This window comes from Moschus berezovskii, chromosome 3, assembly GCF_049115385.1.
Source record: "Moschus berezovskii isolate FMDL1 chromosome 3, NW_MosBer_1.0, whole genome shotgun sequence".
Taxonomy (NCBI): Eukaryota; Metazoa; Chordata; class Mammalia; order Artiodactyla; family Moschidae; genus Moschus; species Moschus berezovskii.
In genome coordinates, this window is record NC_142462.1 from 86,336,653 (window position 1) to 86,355,164 (window position 18,512).

At 50.8% G+C, this 18,512-nt stretch overlaps 1 protein-coding gene across 5 annotated transcripts in view; it reads right to left on the reverse strand.

The window, feature by feature from the left end:
- Positions 1–8,404: 8,404 nt before the first annotated feature.
- The window catches only part of OGDH (oxoglutarate dehydrogenase), a 67,933-nt gene continuing 57,825 nt past the window's right edge, over positions 8,405–18,512 (reverse strand). For all 5 annotated transcript variants that reach the window (XM_088834622.1, XM_055421095.2, XM_088834623.1 and 2 more), the window contains 13 exons: positions 18,297–18,476; positions 17,804–17,956; positions 16,969–17,071; positions 16,679–16,807; positions 16,194–16,344; positions 15,797–15,924; positions 15,452–15,630; positions 14,931–15,002; positions 13,847–13,975; positions 13,157–13,229; positions 9,920–10,083; positions 9,580–9,734; positions 8,405–9,489 (listed from right to left, as the gene is read on the reverse strand). In XM_088834622.1, the coding sequence (XP_088690748.1) occupies positions 9,369–9,489; positions 9,580–9,734; positions 9,920–10,083; positions 13,157–13,229; positions 13,847–13,975; positions 14,931–15,002; positions 15,452–15,630; positions 15,797–15,924; positions 16,194–16,344; positions 16,679–16,807; positions 16,969–17,071; positions 17,804–17,956; positions 18,297–18,476 (1,737 nt within the window). In that variant the 3' untranslated portion in view covers positions 8,405–9,368. The remainder of the gene's footprint in view (positions 9,490–9,579; positions 9,735–9,919; positions 10,084–13,156; positions 13,230–13,846; positions 13,976–14,930; positions 15,003–15,451; positions 15,631–15,796; positions 15,925–16,193; positions 16,345–16,678; positions 16,808–16,968; positions 17,072–17,803; positions 17,957–18,296; positions 18,477–18,512) is intronic.

The following is an 18,512-nucleotide window of genomic DNA, read 5'->3' on the forward strand; positions in this document are numbered from 1 at the left end:
TTCCAGGAACTGGGCCACCACCCACCACCCACTCCTTGGTCTTTTGACAGTGCCTTGGAACTGCCATGATTTAGGTCATACCTGAATGGTCTAGTGGTTTTCCCCACTTTCTTCCATTTAAGTCTGAATTTGGCAATAAGGAATTCATGATTTGAGCCACAGTCAGCTCCCCGTCTTGTTTTTGCTGACTGTATACAGCTTCTCCATCTTTGGCTGCAAAGAATATAATCAGTCTGATTTCAGTGTTGACCATCTGGTGATGTCCATGTATAGAATCTTCTCTTGTGTTGTTGGAAGAGGGCATTTGCTATGACCAGTGAGTTCTCTTGACAAAACTCTATTAGCCTTTGCCCTGCTTCATTCCGTGCTCCAAGGCCAAATTTGCCTGTTACTCCAGGTGTTTCTTGACTTCCTACTTTTGCATTCCAGTCCCCTATAATGAAAAGGACATCTTTTTTGGGTGTTAGTTCTAAAAGGTCTTGTAGGTCTTCATAGAACTGTTCAACTTCGGCCTCTTCAGCGTTACTGGTTGGGGCATAGGCTTGGATTACTGTAATATTGAATGGTTTGCCTTGGAAGCGAACAGAGATCATTCTGTCATTTTTGAGATTGCATCGAAGTACTGCATTTTGGACTCTTTTGTTGACTATGATGGCTACTCCATTTCTTCTAAGGGATTCTTGCCCACAGTAGTAGATATAATGGTCATCTCAGTTAAATTTCTCCATTCCAATTCTTAGTTCACTGATTCCTAGAATGTCGACGTTCACTCCTGCCATCTCCTGCCACTTCGAATTTGCCTTGATTCATGGACCTAACATTCCAGATTCCTATGCAATATTGCTCTTTACAGCATCAGACCCTGCTTCTATCACCAGTCACATCCACAACTGGGTGTTGTTTTTGCTTTGGCTCCATCCCTTCTTTCTTTCTGGAGTTATTTCTCCACTGATCTCCAGTAGCATATCGGTCACCTACTGACCTGGGGAGTTCATCTTTCAGTGTCCTATCTTTTTGCCATTTCATACTGTTCATGGGGTTCTCAAGGCAAGAATACTGAAGTGGTTTGCCATTCCCTTCTCCAGTGGATTACATTTTGTCAGAACTCTCCACCATGATCTGCCTGTCTTGGGTGGCCCTGTACGGCATGGCTCATAGTTTCATTGAGTTAGACAAGTCTGTGGTTCATGTGATCAGTTTGATTAGTTTTCTGTAACTGTGTTTTTCATTTTTTCTGCCCTCTGAAGGATAATGATAAGAGGCTTATGGAAGTTTCCTGATGGAAGAGACTGACTGTGGGGGAAACTGGGTCTTGTTCTGATGGGTGGGGCCATCCTCGGTAAATCTTTAATCAAATTTTCTGTCGATGGGCGGGGCTGTGTTCCCTCCCTGTTGTTTGACCTGAGACCAAACTACGGTGGAGGTAATGAAGATAACGGTGACCTCCTTCAAAAGGTCCCACGAACACACCGCCGCACTCTGTGCCCCCGACCCTGCAGCAGGCAACCGCTGACCCACGCCTCCACTGGAGACTCCTGGACACTCACAGGCAAGTCTGGGTCCACTTCAGTATTTTTGCCTTGAGAATCCCATGAACAGTATAAAAATTCAAAAAGATATGACACTGAAAGATGAACTCCCCAGGTTGGTAGGTACCCAATATGCTACCGGAGAAGAGTGGAGAAATAACTCCAGAAAGAGTGAAGAGACAGAGCCAAAGCAAAAACAATACCCCGTTGTGGATGTGACTGGCAATGGAAGTAAAGTCTAATGCTGTAAAGAGCAATATTGCATAGGAACCTGGAATGTTAGGTCCATGAATCAAAATAAACTGGAAGTGGTCAAACAGGAGGTGCCAAGAGTGAACATCAATATTTTAGGATTCAGTGAACTAAAATGGACAGGAAAGGGCAAATTCAATTCAGATGACCATTATATCTACTACTATGGGCAAGAATCCCTTAGAAGAAATGGAGTAGCCATCATAGTCAACAAAAGCGCTTGAAATGAAGTACTTGTGTGCAATCTCAAAAACAACAGAATGATCTCTGTTCGTTTCCAAGGCAAACCATTCAATATCACAGTAAACGAAGTCTATGCCCCAACCACTAATGGTGAAGAAGCTGAAGTTGAATGGTTCCATCAAGACCTATAAGACCTTCTAGAACCAACACCCAGAAAAGGTGTCCTCTTCATCATAGTGGACTGTAATGCAAAAGTAGGAAGTCAAGAGATACCTGGAATAACAGGCAAATTTGACCTTGAAGTACAAAATGAAGTGAGGCAAAGGTTAACAGTTTTGTCAACAGAATGCACTGGTCATAGCAAGCACCCTGTTCCAACAACACAAGACTCTACACATGGACATCACCAGATGGTCAATAGCTAAATCAGATTGATTATATTCTTTGCAGCCAAAGATGGAGAAGCTGTGTACAGTCAACAAAAACAAGATGGGGAGCTGACTGGCTCAAATCATGAATTCCTTATTGCCAAGTTCAGTTCAGTTGCTCAGTCGTGTCCGACTCTTTGGGACCCCATGAATCACAGCATGCCAGGCCTCCCTGTCCATCACCAACTCCCAGAGTTCACTCAAACTCATGTCCATCGAGTCGGTGATGCCATCCAGCCATCTCATTCTCGGTCGTCCCCTTCTCCTCCCGCCCCCAATCCTTCCCAGCATCAGAGTCTTTTCCAGTGAGTCAACTCGTCACATGAGGTGGCCAAAGTATTGGAGTTTCAGCTTCAACATTAGTACTTCCAATGAACACCCAGGATTGATCTCCTTTAGGATGGACTGGTTGGATCTCCTTGCAGTCCAAGGGACTCTCAAGAGTCTTCTCCAGCACCATAGTTCAAAGCATCAATTCTTCGGCGATCAGCTTTCTTCACAGTCCAACTCTCACATCCATACATGACCACGGGAAAAACCATAGCCTTGACTAGACAGACCTTGGTTGGCAAAGTAATGTCTCTGCTTTTTAATACGCTATCTAGGTTGGTCATAACTTTCCTTCCAAGGAGTAAGCGTCTTTTAATTTCATGGCTGCAATCAGCATCTGCAGTGATTTTGGAGCCCCCCAAAATAAAGTCTGACACTGTTTCCACTATTTTTCCATCTATTTCCCATGGAGTGATGGGACCAGATGCCATGATCTTTGTTTTCTGAATGTTGAGCTTCAAGCCAACCTTTTCACTCTCCTCTTTCACTTTCATCAAGAGGCTTTTGAGTTCCTCTTCACTTTCTGCCATAAGGGTGGTGTCATCTGCATATCTGAGGTTATTGATATTTCTCCCAGCAATCTTGATTCCAGCCTGTGCTTCTTCCAGCCCAGCGTTCCTCATGATGTACTCTGCATATAAGTTAAATAAGCAAGGTGACAATATACAGCCTTGATGTACTCCTTTTCCTATTTGGAACCAGTCTGTTGTTCCATGTACAGTTCTGACTGTTGCTTCCTGACCTGCAATTTGCCAAATTCAGACTTAAATTGAAGAAAGGGGAAAACCACTAGACCATTCAGGTATGACCTAAATCAAATCCTTTATGATTATACAGTGAAAGTGACAAATAGATTCAAGGGATTAGATCTGATAGAGAGAGTGCTTGAAGAACTATGGATGGAGGTTTGTAACATTGTACAGGAAGTGTTTTTTCCTACTTTCTTCAATTTAAGTCTGAATTTGGCAATAAGGAGTTCATGATCTGAGCCACAATCAGCTCCCGGTCTTGAGCAAAGTAATGCTCAAAATTCTCCAAGCCAGGCTTCAACGTGAACCGTGAACTTCGAGATGTTCAAGCTGGATTTAGAAAAGGCAGAGGAAGCAGAGATCAAATTGCCAACATCCGTTGGATCATTGAAAAAACAAGAGTTCCAGAAAAATATCTACTTCTGTTTTACTGACAAGGCTAAGGCCTTTGACTGTGTGGATCACAACAAACTGAAAAATTCTTAAGGAGATGGGAATACTAGACCTCCTGACCTGCCTCCTGAGAAAGCTGTATGCAGGTCACGAAGTTAGAAGCAGACATGGAACAACGGACTGGTTCCAAATAGGAAAAGGAGTATGTCAACGCTGTATATTGTCACCCTGCTTACTTAATTTATATGCAGAGTACATACTGAGAAATGCTGAGCTGGATGAAGCACAGGCTGGAATCAAGACTGCTGGGAGAAATATCAATAATCTCAGATATTCAGCAGAGAAGGCAATGGCAAGCCACTCCAGTACTCTTGCCTAGAAAATCCCATGGACGGAGGAGCCTGGTAGGCTGCAGTCCATGAGGTCGCTACGAGTCGGACACGACTGAGCAAATTAACTTTCACTTTTCACTTTCACACATTGGAGAAGGAAATGGCAACCCACTCCAGTGTTCTTGCCTGGAGAATCCCAGGGACAGGGGAGCCTGGTGGGTTGCCGTCTATGGGGTCACACAGAGTCGGACATGACTGAAGTGACTTAGCAGAAGCAGCAGCAGATATTCAGAAGACACCACCCTTATGGCAGAAAATGAAGAACTGAAGAGCCTCTTGATCAAAGTGAAAGAGGGGAGTGAAAAAGATGCTTTTAAACTCAACATTCAAAAAATTAAGATCATGGCATCTGGTTGCATCACTTCATGGCAGATAGATGAGGAACCAATGGAAATCATGACAGACTTTATTTTTGGGGGGCTCCAAAATCACTGCCGATGGTGACTGCAGTCATGAGATTAAAAGACACTTGCTACTTGGAAGAAAATCTATGACCAACCTAGACAGCATATAAAAAAGAAGAGACATTACTTTGCCAAAAAAGGTCCGTCTAGTCAAACCTATGGTTTTTCCAGTAGTCATGTATAGATGTGAGAGTTGGACCATAAAGAAAGCTGAGCACTGAGGATTTGACGCTTTTGAACTATGGTATTCGAGAAGTCTCTTGAGAATCCCTTGATCTGCAAGGAGATCAAATCAGTCAATCCTAAAGGAAATCAGTCCTGAATATTCATTGGAAGGACTGATGCTGAAGTTAAAGCTCCAATGCTTTGGCCACCTAATGCGAAGTGCCAACTCACTAGAAAAGACCCTGATGCTGGGAAAGATTGAAGGCGGGTGGAGAAGGGGATGACAGAGGATGAGATGGTTGGATGGCATCACCAACTTGATGGATATGAGTTTGAGTAAGCTCCGGGAGTTGGTGATAGGCAGGGAAGCCTGGCGTGCTGCAGTCCGTGGGGTTGCAAAGAGTTGGACACTAAGCGACTGAACAACAGCATGCATGTCCATAAAAGGGCTTGGGCAGTGGACGGAGTCCAGGCTTTAGTTGGTTGAATGCATGGGGGTCAGAGCCCATTCAATCCTTGGGTGGAAAGATCCCCTGGAGAAGGGAATGCAGTACACTCCAGTATTCTTGCCTGGAGAATCCCATGGCTACACAGTCCATGGGGTCACAAAGAGTCAGACAGGACTGAGCAATTAACACACACACATGGGAGTCAGAAAAGGTTAACATTATCATCATCATCATGAACCACAGGTTCCAGTTGATCTGATGGTTGAGTGCCTGCTGCTGCTAAGTCGCTTCAGTCGTGTCCTACTCTGTGTGACCCCATAGACGGCAGCCCACCAGGCTCCCCCGTCCCTGGGATTCTCCAGGCAAGAACACTGGAGTGGGTTGCCATTTCCCTTCTCCAATGTGTGAAAGTGAAAAGTGAAAGTGAAGTCGCTCAGTCATGTCTGACTCGTAGCGACCCCATGGACTGCAGCCTACCAGGATCCTCCGTCCATGGGATTTTCTAGGCAAGAGTACTGGAGTGGCTTGCCATTGCCTTCTCCGTGAGTGCCTGAGAGGGGCTTAAATTCTGCAAAACAGCTCAGGAAAGTGCTTCAGGCCAGTCTTTACCAAAGAACTAGAACTGGAAGTCTGTTTAGCTATTGTTACTTCGCTTGCCTGATAACAATCTTTTTCCCCCTTTAGATTATTACTGAGGAATGTTCAAGGGCAAGCACTATGACCAAGCTTATGTCACAAAATGGCTTCTCTTAGGGATTTCTCTGGTGGTCCAGAGGCAAACATTCCACTCTCCCAATACAGGGGGCCTGGATTCGATCCCTGGTCTGGGAACTAGATCCCACATGCTAGAACTAAGAATTAGCATGCCATGACTGAAAGATCTGTGTGCTGATACTAAGACCCGGTGTGGCCAAAGAAAATCGGTTTAAAAAAAATGGCCTCTCTTATGCCAAGAAACGCATGCCTGGTTCATTTTTTTCTGGGGACCCCCTATCTTATCTGCTGACAGTGGTACCTGCTTCTTGTCCTTGGATGTAGCTCCATACGGTAGGCAAAATGGAAGCCTCCCAAACATGTCCACATCCTAGTCCCTTGAATATCTGTCACCTCATATGGCAAAGGGTGTGAGTTATAAGAGGAGTTTATCCTGCATTCTTCAGGTGGATCCTGAAAACATCAGAGAGAGGCTGGGGGAGCTTAGAGACACAGACAGCAATGTGACCACAGAGCTGAGATAGCAGTCATGAGGCCACCAGCTTGGGAAGCTGGAAAAGCATGGGAAGATCCTGCCTTGGAGCCTGCAGAGGGAGCACGGCCCTGAGAAGACCTCGCTTTCAGACACTGGCCTCCAGACTAGTGTGAGTTCCTATGGTCCCTCACCCCCACCTCCAGTTTGTGGTACTGTGATTTGTCATTATGACAGTCACTGGAAACTCGGATGCTCCTGCACTGTTTCTCTGGTTCTCCAAAGCTCCATCAGCACCTCCCACTGAAACCGTTCACCTCCCCTTGGGACCTAACCCACATGGCTGGGAATCGAACCCCTCGGCTTCTCCTTGGCTCAGGCCCACCTGTCCTGGGGGCCCCTCCCAGGGACAGCCCCTCCTGCCAGGCATGCTGACCCTCTTCTGATACTTTCAAAGGTGCAGGTGGGAGATGGGCCTTTATATCCAGAAAGGCCAGGAATCTGCATCAAGTGGCCCAGGCACACTCTCAGCATACACGTGCTTATGCATACACACTCACACACAGAGGCACGTCAGACACATACACATGTGCACACACTGATATGCACACTTGTGCATGCACCTGCACACTGGTCCAGGTCCCCTCGAAATCCCGTCTAAGGTCACAGGCTGCTCTCCTAGACTGTGAGGTTCCTTCCTTCCCACTATTGCTCTGATTTTAGGAAAGAGGCAACTGATGACTGAAGCAGAACAGAGCTGACCAGAGTAGTCTCTGCCCAGCGTGGTCTGATCATGTCTCATCTCTCCGGAGCCCCAGGTCTGCTCTCCCTGGATGTGGGCAGGGCTGCAGACCCCCGAAGAGCTGTGGGAGTGGGAGAGACCTGCTGAATCCCTTCCCCCATTCCTGTGGCCCCAGCCCTGAAAGAAGGGCCCATGGTGGTGGCTCCCTCAGAAGCCCCCCTACCAGAAGTAACCAGACCCCCTTGGGCTCTTGGCTCCCCTGAACCCCCTGAACAGACTGGAAGCAGCAAGACGTGAGGGCCCAGCTACCTCTTGTGTCTTAGCTCTGTGTGCTCTGGACTGGACCCTAACTCCCAGGAGTACAGGACAGCTGCCCCCTCAGAGCACTGGGGGTTTCTCCGAGAAAGGGCTCCTGAGCCATTTGTCTCTTTTAGCTCTAACCTGCCTGGCTGACCACATCAGATGGATGGGGTGCTGGTTTTGAAGCCCACAGGGACAGCTGTCCTGTCTCCCACTTCCTCCCTGCCACCTGCCTGAGACAATGGCAGGTCGGGAGGACCCTTGGGCAACCCCTGGACAAATGAAGACATTCTGAAAAGGCTTCAAGGACAAGGGACCCTGGTGTGGCCCAGAAGATGGGGTGAACGTCAGGGGACCCCACACTGGAAGTTATCCCCATGTCCACACCCAGGCCTTTCCCTGAGCCCTCCTTCAGTGCTGGGACCTGTCCACCCTACAGGTAACCAAGGCCAGTGTGGTGTGTGTTCAAGGCAGTGGGGCTCTTGTCAAAAGGGGCAGGGCCTTGTGAAGGCTCGGCTGGTATGATGGCTTCCCTCCCGAGTGGCTTGGGCTCCTGGAGGGTGCTAACAGTGTTCTAGGGCGAGCCCACAGTGAATGCTGGCTCAGATGGCTGAGTACTTTTTTAGGTGGAGTATGATTGGGGACCTGGAAGCAGGGCACACTCAGAAATAAGGGTGCATCAGACACAATCTGCAACAATAAGGATGGAGAGGTTAGGTGAAGAGGAGGACGGTGGCCAATCACCTGGCGCTGCTGGCAACCACAGGGAGGTGGGAGGGAGGGAGGAGGTCCACCCAAACCCAGCAGGGAGGAGAGCTGCTTCCCAGGCAGGGCAGAGATGCTGGGGTAGCCTTTTCCTTGGAGGAGACGGCGAAGCAGAAAGAATGACACCATACACAGGCTCAAGGAGAACTCAGTTTTTATGGGTCAAGCCAAATGCAATGCAAAGTTGTTCTTGTTACTTTTTTTAACCAAAATAAATAAATCAGATTTGTCCCTGTGACGGGTCAGGGGAGCTGGCCCCTTGGCCTTGTACTGCCCCTCACTCCTGCCCCTCCTCTCCCCCTCTGACCAGCTTTGGCACAGCAGAGAGAAGAATGTTTCGGAGTCTCCATCGCTGAAGGGAAGAGGAAAGGAGGTGGCTTGGAGGTGAAGGGAGAGCAGGACCAGAGGAGCAGCCGGCGCCCCGGCCCTGAGCGGCACTTCCTGGCCACACCCAGCCCCAGGTGGTGGAGTGTGCACGGCCCCGCACATGGCTGGGACCCTCTGGAGCGGTGGAAGTGGTCGCTGCAGAGTGGACCCTCCCGCTCTGTGCCAGGTCAGTCTCGGGCCATCTCCCAGCAGCCGTCCCGCAGCAGTGCCCTTGGTCCACTGCATGGTGAGGGTCCTGCCAGGGCCCACCCACCCCACAAACCCTCAGACACTGATGGCTCCTGTGAGGGGTTGGGGGCTCAGCCTGGTAGAAGGAGGCCACCCTTGTCCAGGTGCAGGAACCCCTTGCTGGGTGACCAGGACTGCCGGCATAGGGGCACGTCGCATGAGGCCGGTCCTGTGGGGTGAGCTGGGGGGATGGGGTGGGGGCAGATCTGTCCCTCCCAGGACACCTGCAGGGGTTCCCTCTCCTCCCGCTCCCCAGTGTCTCCATGAAGGCTGCTCAGCTGGACAGAAGTTGTAGAGCCCTGGGGGGCATCTGGCTTGGGGGGACAGCCAAGCACAGGAGGGGGCAAACAGCCTGGTTCCTAAGTGAGCACGGGGCGTGTGCGGTATGGATGGGCAGAGGTGCGGGCAGTGCGGAGGCACGATGCTTTAGTTGGAAGCAAGGGGCAGTCGTGAGGTGCAGGGCGGCCCAAGCAGCCCAGGCAGCATCTACGAGAAGTTCTTGAAGGCGTCCAGGTCGAAGGCTGTGTCCAGGAGGCGCTGAAGCTCTGTGAGGTGGGTCTTCTTGTTACCGGTGGCTGGAGCTGCTGCTGGGTCCCGGCCAGCGTACCTAAGGGTGGCAACAGTGGGCGGTGAGGGCGGCCGAGGGGACCGGGCCTCATCACCCTCTCCGGCCGCAGCTAACTGCCCGCGTCCTTACCACACAGGCTTGGCGCGGCTGATGGTGGTGCGCAGCCTGGGCTTCACGTAGTCGTAGTAGCCTTGGTTCTTGTGCTCCTCCTGGCACCAGGCCAGCTCGGCGTTGGGGTACTTCTGGACCTCCTGCAGCAGGAGGTCGAAGGGGAAAGGCGACAGCTGGGGGGAGAGAGAGAAGCTACTGTCAGGAGAAGATGCTCAGAGGGATGGGCGAGGCTGGTGTCCCCAGCAGGGAGCTCAGTGACCCCTAGAAGACGTCTGTACCAGAAACTCTGGGAAAGCTTGAGGGCCCGGACACCTGCAGCAGGACCGCCAGTATGGGTCTGAGAACCACATGCCCTCACCTGCTCGATCCTGGTGATGGCCACCTGTTCCACCATGTCCCGCGCTTTGCGCTCTCGGGTGAGGTCATAGTACACTTTGCCGGTACAGAAGAGAAGTCTCTTGACGTTTCCTGGGTTCTGTGCTGCAGGGCCATCTTCTGGGATCACCCGCTGGAAGTGGGTTCCTACGAGAGAATCCCCATGGCCAGGGGGTTTGCTCAGGACTTGGCGGAGGGTGTCTAGGCCCTTCCATCTATGAGGTGGGGCTGTACCATGACTGACACCAGAACACACGGTTTCTGAGGGTTAGGACACTGTCCCTCCCACCAGCCTGTGATGTCCTTGAATTAATCCACACTGAGAGAGCCTAACAGGCACAGTAGCCTAACAGCCTTGGAGAGCAAGTGACATCGGTTCATTCTTCAGAACAATCTGCCTCAGATTGGGGGACAGCTAGGGCTAGTAGAGCACTCCATGACTGCTCTGCTCAGACTCCTGAGTTTACAGACACCAAAACTTTCCACACTGGAAACTGGAGCAAATATTCAGATACTCATGGCCTGACCCATCCCTCTGGGAACAAGGCTGACTTCAGAAAGCTGCATTCAAAATGAGGGGTTCACTTAAGTGACATGTTCACATTCATGCTACACGCACAAACACTAGGATTAGAAGGAAACTACCTTCACACACAAAAAGGCCAGACATGAGACACCCACTGTGAACATCATACTCATTGGTGAAAGACTGAAAGCATTTTCTCTAAGATCACAAACAAGGCAAGAATGTCTGTTCTCACCACTTCTATTCAACACTGGAATTCTAGCCAGGGCAATTAGGCAAGAAAAAGAAATAAAAGGTATCTAAATTGGAAAGGAATAAGTAAAATCTGCTTGTTTTATATGTAGAAACCCCTAAAGATTCCACACACACACACAAAATCTTGTTAAAACTAATAAATGAATTCAGCAAAATTCCAGGATAGAAAACTAACACTCAAGAATTTAGTTGTATTTCTAGGAACAATCCAAAAGTTAAAAAAGATAGAAAATCCTATTTGAAACAGCATCAAATAAATAAAATCACTTAGGAATAAACTTAACGAAGAAAATGAAAAACTTGTACACTGAAAACTACAGAAGATTACTGAAAGAAATTAAAGAAGATACCAATAAATGGAAAGTCATTTGTGTTCATGGACTGGGAGACTTAACACTGTCATGAAGTTAATACAACCAAAGCAACCTACAGATTCAATGCAAGCCTTATCAAAATCCCAAGGACACTTTTTGCAGAAATAAACTCCATCCTAAGATTCATGGTATCCCAAAGGATCCTAAATAGTCAAAACTATCTTGAAAAAAAAAAAAACAAAGTTGGAGGACTCATGTTTCCCGATTTCAAAACTTATTACAAAGCTACAATATCAGAGCGTGGTATTAGCACAAAGATAGATACACAGACCCATGGAAGAGAATGGAGTTCAGAAATAAAGCTTCACATATACAGTCAGATGATTTTGACAAGAGAACCAATAACATCCAATAGAGAAAGGACAGTCTCTTCAACAAATGGTGCTGGGAAAACTGGATGCCCATATGCAAATGAAGCGAGGCCCTTACACCACACAGAAACACTGACTCAAAATGGATTAAAGGCAGACCAAGAGCTGAAATTATAAAACTTAAACACTGAATTTGATGAGGATTTCTTAGATGTGATTTCAAAGGCACAGGCAATGTAAGAAAAAAATAGAGAAAGTGGACTTTATGAAAATAAAAAATTTTTGTACATCAGAAGACAACACAGATGGAAGAAAATAACTTCAAGTCACATATCTGAGGAGGCATCTACACCCAGTAAACGGAGAGAAATCTCACAACGCAACAACAAAATAAGCACTCCAACTAAAAAATGGGCAAGGTATGACCTTTCTCCAAAGACAACACACAGATGGCCAGTAAGCACATGACAAGACACACAACATCGCTAATCATTAGGGAAATGAAAATCAAAATTGCAATGAGATACTACTTCATGGTCCAGAGGGTGGCTATTGCCAAACAAAGACAGAAACAGAAAACAGTACTACTGCTGGCAAGCCATGCAGAGAAACTAGAACCTTGTGCACTCTTGGGAACCACTATGGAAAACAGTGCGTTACACTACAAGAGTTACCATATGACCCAGCAATTCTGCTGCTTGGTATATATCCAAAGGATTCAAAAGCAAGGTCTTGAACAAAGATTGGTACACCCATGTTCATAGCAGCATTATTCCCAATGGCTAAAATGTGGAGGCAACCCAAGTGTCCACTGACAGATGAAAAAACAAAAAGTGTACATACCATATACATACGATAGAATACTATTCAGCTTTAAGAAAGAAGGAAATTCTGAAACATGCTACAACATGGATGAGCCCTGAGGATATCATAAGCTAGTCACACAAAGACAAATATTATACAATTCCACTTATATGCAGCTCCTAGGGGAGTCAAATCTATAGAGACAGAAGGCAGAATGGTGGGTGCCAGGGGCTGGGAGAGAAGGGGTGATGGGGGAGTTGCTTTTCTTCAGCCAGGGATCAAACCCGTGCCTCATGCAGTGGAAGTATGGCATCTTAACCACTGGACTACCAAGGAAGTCCGGTGGATGTGTTTATTAATGCCACTGAACTGTACACTTAAAAGTGGCTAAGATGGTAAATTTTATATAATGCATATTTCACCATAATAATAATAAAAGGGAAAAAAACCAAAGACAGGATTTACTGTGATAGAAAACTAAAGGGGACTCCATGGCTGGCAGCAAGTGGGGATGTGCAGGGCTGCTGCATGCGGCCAGCCGCCTCTGTCTGCTGTCCGGGTGAAATTGCAATGCTGTGGGCCTCACCTCACACCACTGAGCTGGGTGTTATACAGCAGGCCCTACCCACCCAGTGCCTTTCCTCTGTCCCTGGCTGCTGTCAGCCCCCAGGAGCAGTGCTCGGGCAGCAGGGTGAACTCTAACCTCGGACTCATTTCCCTGCCTCTAAGACAGTCCTAGGGATGCACCCAGCAAAGGCTGTGACCCTGGTGGGACAAGAGAAGACATGCTGTTGGACCAATCTGCACACAAACTCTGACACCCTGGCTGTCGTGTTCAGTGGTCTTTACCCAATAACCAAAAATGTGGCAAGGACCACAGTGAGACTGACAAGCCCCCTACACAGCAGCAGTTAAGACCCCCTCCAAATGCCCAGCCCCCTCACGCCTACCTGGAAGCATCTCATCAAAGTTGGACCTGGCCTCGGGGTGCCGCAGCAGGGACTTTGGGGTGAAGATGATTAACTGAAACACATAAGCACAGGCTCATGACAGACCAGGTTCTAAGTATTCCAGAAGGAGGGGAGCAAGGGGCTGCCCAGGCCTGACTTCAGAACAGGCCCTCCTGCTGCCCTCCTGGCTCTATAGTCAGGAGGAGCGCAGGTCTGAGGTAAAAAGAGGAAACAGGATGATGCTGTTTGCCCCTGGGCTCTCTTCCTCTGCCCAAGATGCTGGGCTCTGCTCAGCTAGGCACCCTCTCCTCTAGGGCCTGCCCTAGTCTGCTCAGAACCCTTGGCACCACTACCCTATACCTGGGAAAGACACCTGAGCCTTTCCTGGGCATCCCTGCCTGTGGCCAGGGCTGCCCTGCTCCATGGGCCTGCCTGGCCCTGCACAGTGACCAGCAGCAGTAGGAGGCATTCTCTCCTTGGACCCTTCACACACACTCCCACTCACCCTTCAACGCCCAGGAGCCTGCTTCCTGAGGACCCTCTGTTCCTTCGGCCCCTGAGGGGGCTCACCTCTCCTCCAAGCTCAACACACCACCCACAACCACCCGCTCACAAGTCCATCCTCCCATTGGGCTGGGGCCCTGGAGTCCTCAGGCCAGGCCTCTCTGAGCAGGGACACCCCCAACTGACCGGTTTCCGGAAGGGCAGGAGAATCTGGCGACGTAGCACGTGAAAGAAGTTGCCAGGGGTGGAGCAGTTGACGACAACCCAGTTGCAATCATACAGCTGATTTATGTCAAAGTTGGCTTCCTTAAGGTCCTTGAGCAAAGAAGAAAAGGCCAGAGGCCCAATGGCTCTAAGCACCCTGCTGTGGGAGGCACTGAGGCAGACAGCTTCAGAAGGCCCCAGGTCCCAGCCTCAGGCACCTCAGCTCCCTCTGATAAGCACACAAAGGGGACACTGACCCGAGCTCAGCCAGCCAGCTCTAAGCTCCGAATGGAATTCTCAGTCCCACATTTATCCCTTTGTCTCTGAAAACTACTGCCTGGCCTAGGACAGACATAAGGTCTGCTACTGCTGCTAAGTCACTTCAGTCATGTCCAACTCTGTGTGACCCCATAGACGGAAGCCCACCAGGCTCCCCCGTCCCTGGGATTCTCCAGGCAAGAACACTGGAGTGGGTTGCCATTTCCTTCTCCAATGTGTGAAACTGAAAAGTGAAAGTGAAGTCGCTCAGTCGTGTCTGACCCTTAGCGACCCCACGGACTGCAGCCTACCAGGCTCCTCCATCCATGGGATTTTCTAGGCAATAGTACTGGAGTGGCTTGCCATTGCCTTCTCCAGACATAAGGTCTAGCTAAAACCAATTCAGATTTTCCTTAGAAACTGACTCCCAGTAATTTCCTCTCAGCTCTTGAAGTTTCACTAAAATCACCTCAGAGTTCTTTCCTCTAAGATGTTTGCTTGGGGAACTCTCTGGCAGTCCAGTGGTTAGGACTCTGAGCTGTCACTCTCAAGCGCGCAGGATCAATCCCCGGCCAGGGAACTAAGATCCTGAAAGCTGCAATAAATAACTTGCCTGAATCAAAACACAGACAGTACTACTCCTAAAAGCTTCTGCTGCAGGAAGCAGCCTGGTACTGTCTTCTATGCTCTGAAGAGGCCTCTCATTTCCAGGACACAAGCAGGCTTGGGCCTACCTATGACTCCTGAGAGGGACAGAGCAGTGGTACCTTCAGAGGTGCCCACAGATGCCCAGGTGGTGGCTCCTTACCGGCAGGACGTCTGGATCATCATTGCACATCTGCAGGAACCTCTCTGGCCTGGCGGAGGAATGTTCTGGGCCCTGGAACCAGACACACAAGTTACAAATCAGGAGCTTCCCCCATTCTGACAGCTGCATTCAGTACTTCGCTTCCTTAACCAATTTGCTCATTTCTGGTCTGAAAAACACCCAGTTATCTCTTTCCTGCTGATAGTTTAATTCCTTCTCCTCCAGCCTATTGAGTGGAGGGGGAGTTTTCCCATCAGGACAGGGCCCAGTACTCCTGGCTCCTCATGGCTTCCAAACTGGAGTGTTAAGAAAACCCCTCACAGGGCCTGGGGGAGGAGGGAGGGAAAGCACAGGGACTGCCTGAACCTGAGAGGGCCCCAGCCACACCCCCACTTCGTATCCAGAACAGACTAGGACCTGCCTCTTGCCTCCAAGGGAGGTGGGGAACACCAGCAGAGCCTGCACCGTGCCAGTCTCGGGACCAGGGTCCCAGGCTGCCAGGGAAGGGGTGGGGGGCTCACCATGCCCTCCATGCCATGGGGCAGCAGCAGCACGATGCCGTTCTGCCGCACCCACTTGGCTTGTCCCGGGCAGATGAACTGGTCGATGATGCACTGGGCCGTGTTATGGAAGTCACCAAACTGGGCCTCCCAGAGGACCAGGGCGTTAGGACTGGCCATGGCAAAACCCAGCTCAAAGCCTGCAGAGCAGGAGGAAGGGAGGAGACCGGACAGCAGTCAGCTGGTGGGAGGGAAGGAGAGGTGGGGAGGAGGGGGTGCAAAGGGAAGAAGGGGTGGTTGGGGAAGCAGTGGGGAGAGGGCAGCTGGGGAGGAAAGGGAGGAGGCCTTGCGGGCCCCAGAGCTCACCCAGGACCCCGTACTCGGACAGTGAGCTGTTGCACACGGTGTAGGGGGCCTGGTTGGGCCAGAGGTGGTTCATGGGGATGCAGGTTCTCTTGTCCACGTTCTGGTCGTGCAGGACGTGGTGGCGATGGCTGCAGCAGAACAGCACAGATTAGCAGGCAGAAGCCGGCCCTGCACGTGGCTCAGACTAGACCCCATGCACAGCCACTGCTGGGGACACAGAGCCTGGTTCTTAACAGCAGCATCTAATCAGAGCAGGAATACGGTGCTTCTGGGCCTGAGACAATGGGATCTAATGACTGCTTCCTGGCAGTGATTTTCTTCTGGAAGACAAACACCACAGCCCTTCTTTTGCATCTTCTCCACTCTGAAGGGCCCACAAGAACACTAAGGCCATTACCTAAAAGTGCCCCGCTCCACATCCTGGCCACTCAGCCGGATATGGATGCCCTCCTTCAGTAGGGAGCCAAAAGCCATGTACTCCGCCAGAGCCCAGTCCACAGTCCTGTTCTTCACCAGCTCCCCACGGGTCTTCAGGATCCGGCTCAGCCCTGAAGAGACAGACGGTGTTCACCAGCTGCCCCGAACACCCTCTTAGGACAAGAGTTCCCTGCGGCCCCAGCTTCTAGGTTCCAGAGTTGCCAGAAGAGTGGCATCTAGACCAGGGAAGCTGTGACATCCCGTGCCTTCATCCACTGCTCTGCTGGCTGAGGACCATGCCGAGGCAGGGGTGAGGCGACAGGGCTACCCTCATCCAACCACCCTTGCTCGGCCTTGAACAAGGCAGGAACCTGAGCCAGGCGGGGACCAGTCTCAGGCCAGAGGGGAGTCAGTACTACTTCCGAAGGCCCGGGTGGTGGCAGAGCAGGGGTGGGGCACCCTCACCTCCATGAATGGTGAAATCCTCCACAGGCACGGAGCTGGCCACGTTCCCAATGTGTGTGAGAATATCCTCCGTCAGGCCCGTGGAGGGGCAGGTCATGCTCCTTGGCTGCCCGTCCAGGGTGAAGAAGCCTGGGACAGAAAAGACAGGCTGACATAGGAACTGTGGACATGTGAAATGCTGCCGAGAGGTGGCCGAGATCTTCTTCCCTTGAGAGTGGCAGTCGGGGGTCCAATTCGGGGACCCATGGGGTATGGGTGGAAGGGGTTCACCAGCGGCATGCCTCACTCACCAGGCCAGGGGGAGTCCAGCCAGTGCTTGATGTGCAAGATCTTTTCATCCTTGGACCTGGTGAAGGCCTCCTCACAGATCTTGTCATACTTGGAAATCTCCTCCTAGAGGATTGGGCACAATGCAGCCATTAGGGCTGCTCTGCACAGGGCATGCCGGGCACCCAGCCAGCACACACCAGCACTTTCCCAGTGCAGAGTCCCTCAGACCCCACAGACCCCCGGGTTCTCCTCTCAATAAGCATCACCTCTGGGAAATCTGTGGGAAGCCTAGTACAGTGCTTCCGTCCCAGTGGCTTCTTCTCCACTGAAGGCTGTGGGTCCTACTCACCCTCCCTCCAGTCTTCCTGATGAACTGGTCCAGTTCTCGGGCTCCGAGCACAGCCCCAGGAGGACTGAACCTGAGTGCCATCGCGGCACCTGCCCCTGATCCCAGCACCACCCTCATTCACAGGCTCCTGACTCTGTTTGCTCATGACCCACACTGCTCGTCTCTCTCCATCACCCTGCATGGGCCTTCCCTCTCCTGACCAGCCAGAGAGACCAGCTCACAGCTGGGTCCCTCACCACCCTCTCACCCCCTCACCCCTCTGCACTGGGCTCTGTGGGCCTCAGAGGCCAAGGTAAAGTCCTCTCAGGTCCCGCCTCCCTCATGTAACTAACTCCTCAGTAGCCTGGACCTTCCAGGTTATGTGCTGAAATGCTGTAGTTGTAAATATTTCACACGTTCTCACTCGGATCCTAAGTGCTCTGTAGAAATGAGCAGACCCTGTGGCAGGTCTTCTCGATCCCTCCTCGGCTCTGGAAAGACCCACCGGGACAGGGCCAGGGACGCACCTCGTATTCAGGCTGGTTGACCACGCCCTGCGACACCAGCAACTCTGCATACTTCTGCAGCACGGGCTTCTGTTTGCGGATCTGCTTGTACATCAGCGGCTGGGTGAACATGGGCTCGTCCATCTCGTTGTGGCCGTTGCGCCGGTAACAGACCTGGGCAGGCCAGGAGACCCCAGCATCAGGGCTCACGGCGGGCGGGACCCAGGACCTAGGAGGACCCGTCCCATTTCTCCTAGCTGACACCTCAGTTGACCTCCTCTAGAAATAGGGTCCTATCTCCCTCTCCTTCACACACTAGAATTGCTTTGACTGTCCCCCAGTATGAAACAAGAGTGACCTGGGACTATCTTGGGACAGGACCCTAATTACCTTCTTGCACAAGTTGGGTCACCCAAACCAAAGACACCGGAGCTCTTGGGAGGGGAAGGGAGGTGTCCCCTGGCCCTAGGGCACCCTAACCCCTCTCTCCAGGGCACAGGCTAAGGTCACTCACCAGGTCCACCACCACATCCTTGTGGAAGGTGCTTCTCCACTCGGCTGCAACTTTACACACATACATGACTGCCTCTGGGTCATCCGAGTTCACGTGGAAGATAGGAGCATTCACCACTCGGGCCACGTCAGTGGGGTAGGGCGAGGAGCGGGCCATGCGCGGGTCTGTGGTGAAGCCGATCTGCAAGGGACAGGCAGTTTGGCCAGGGGGCTTGGC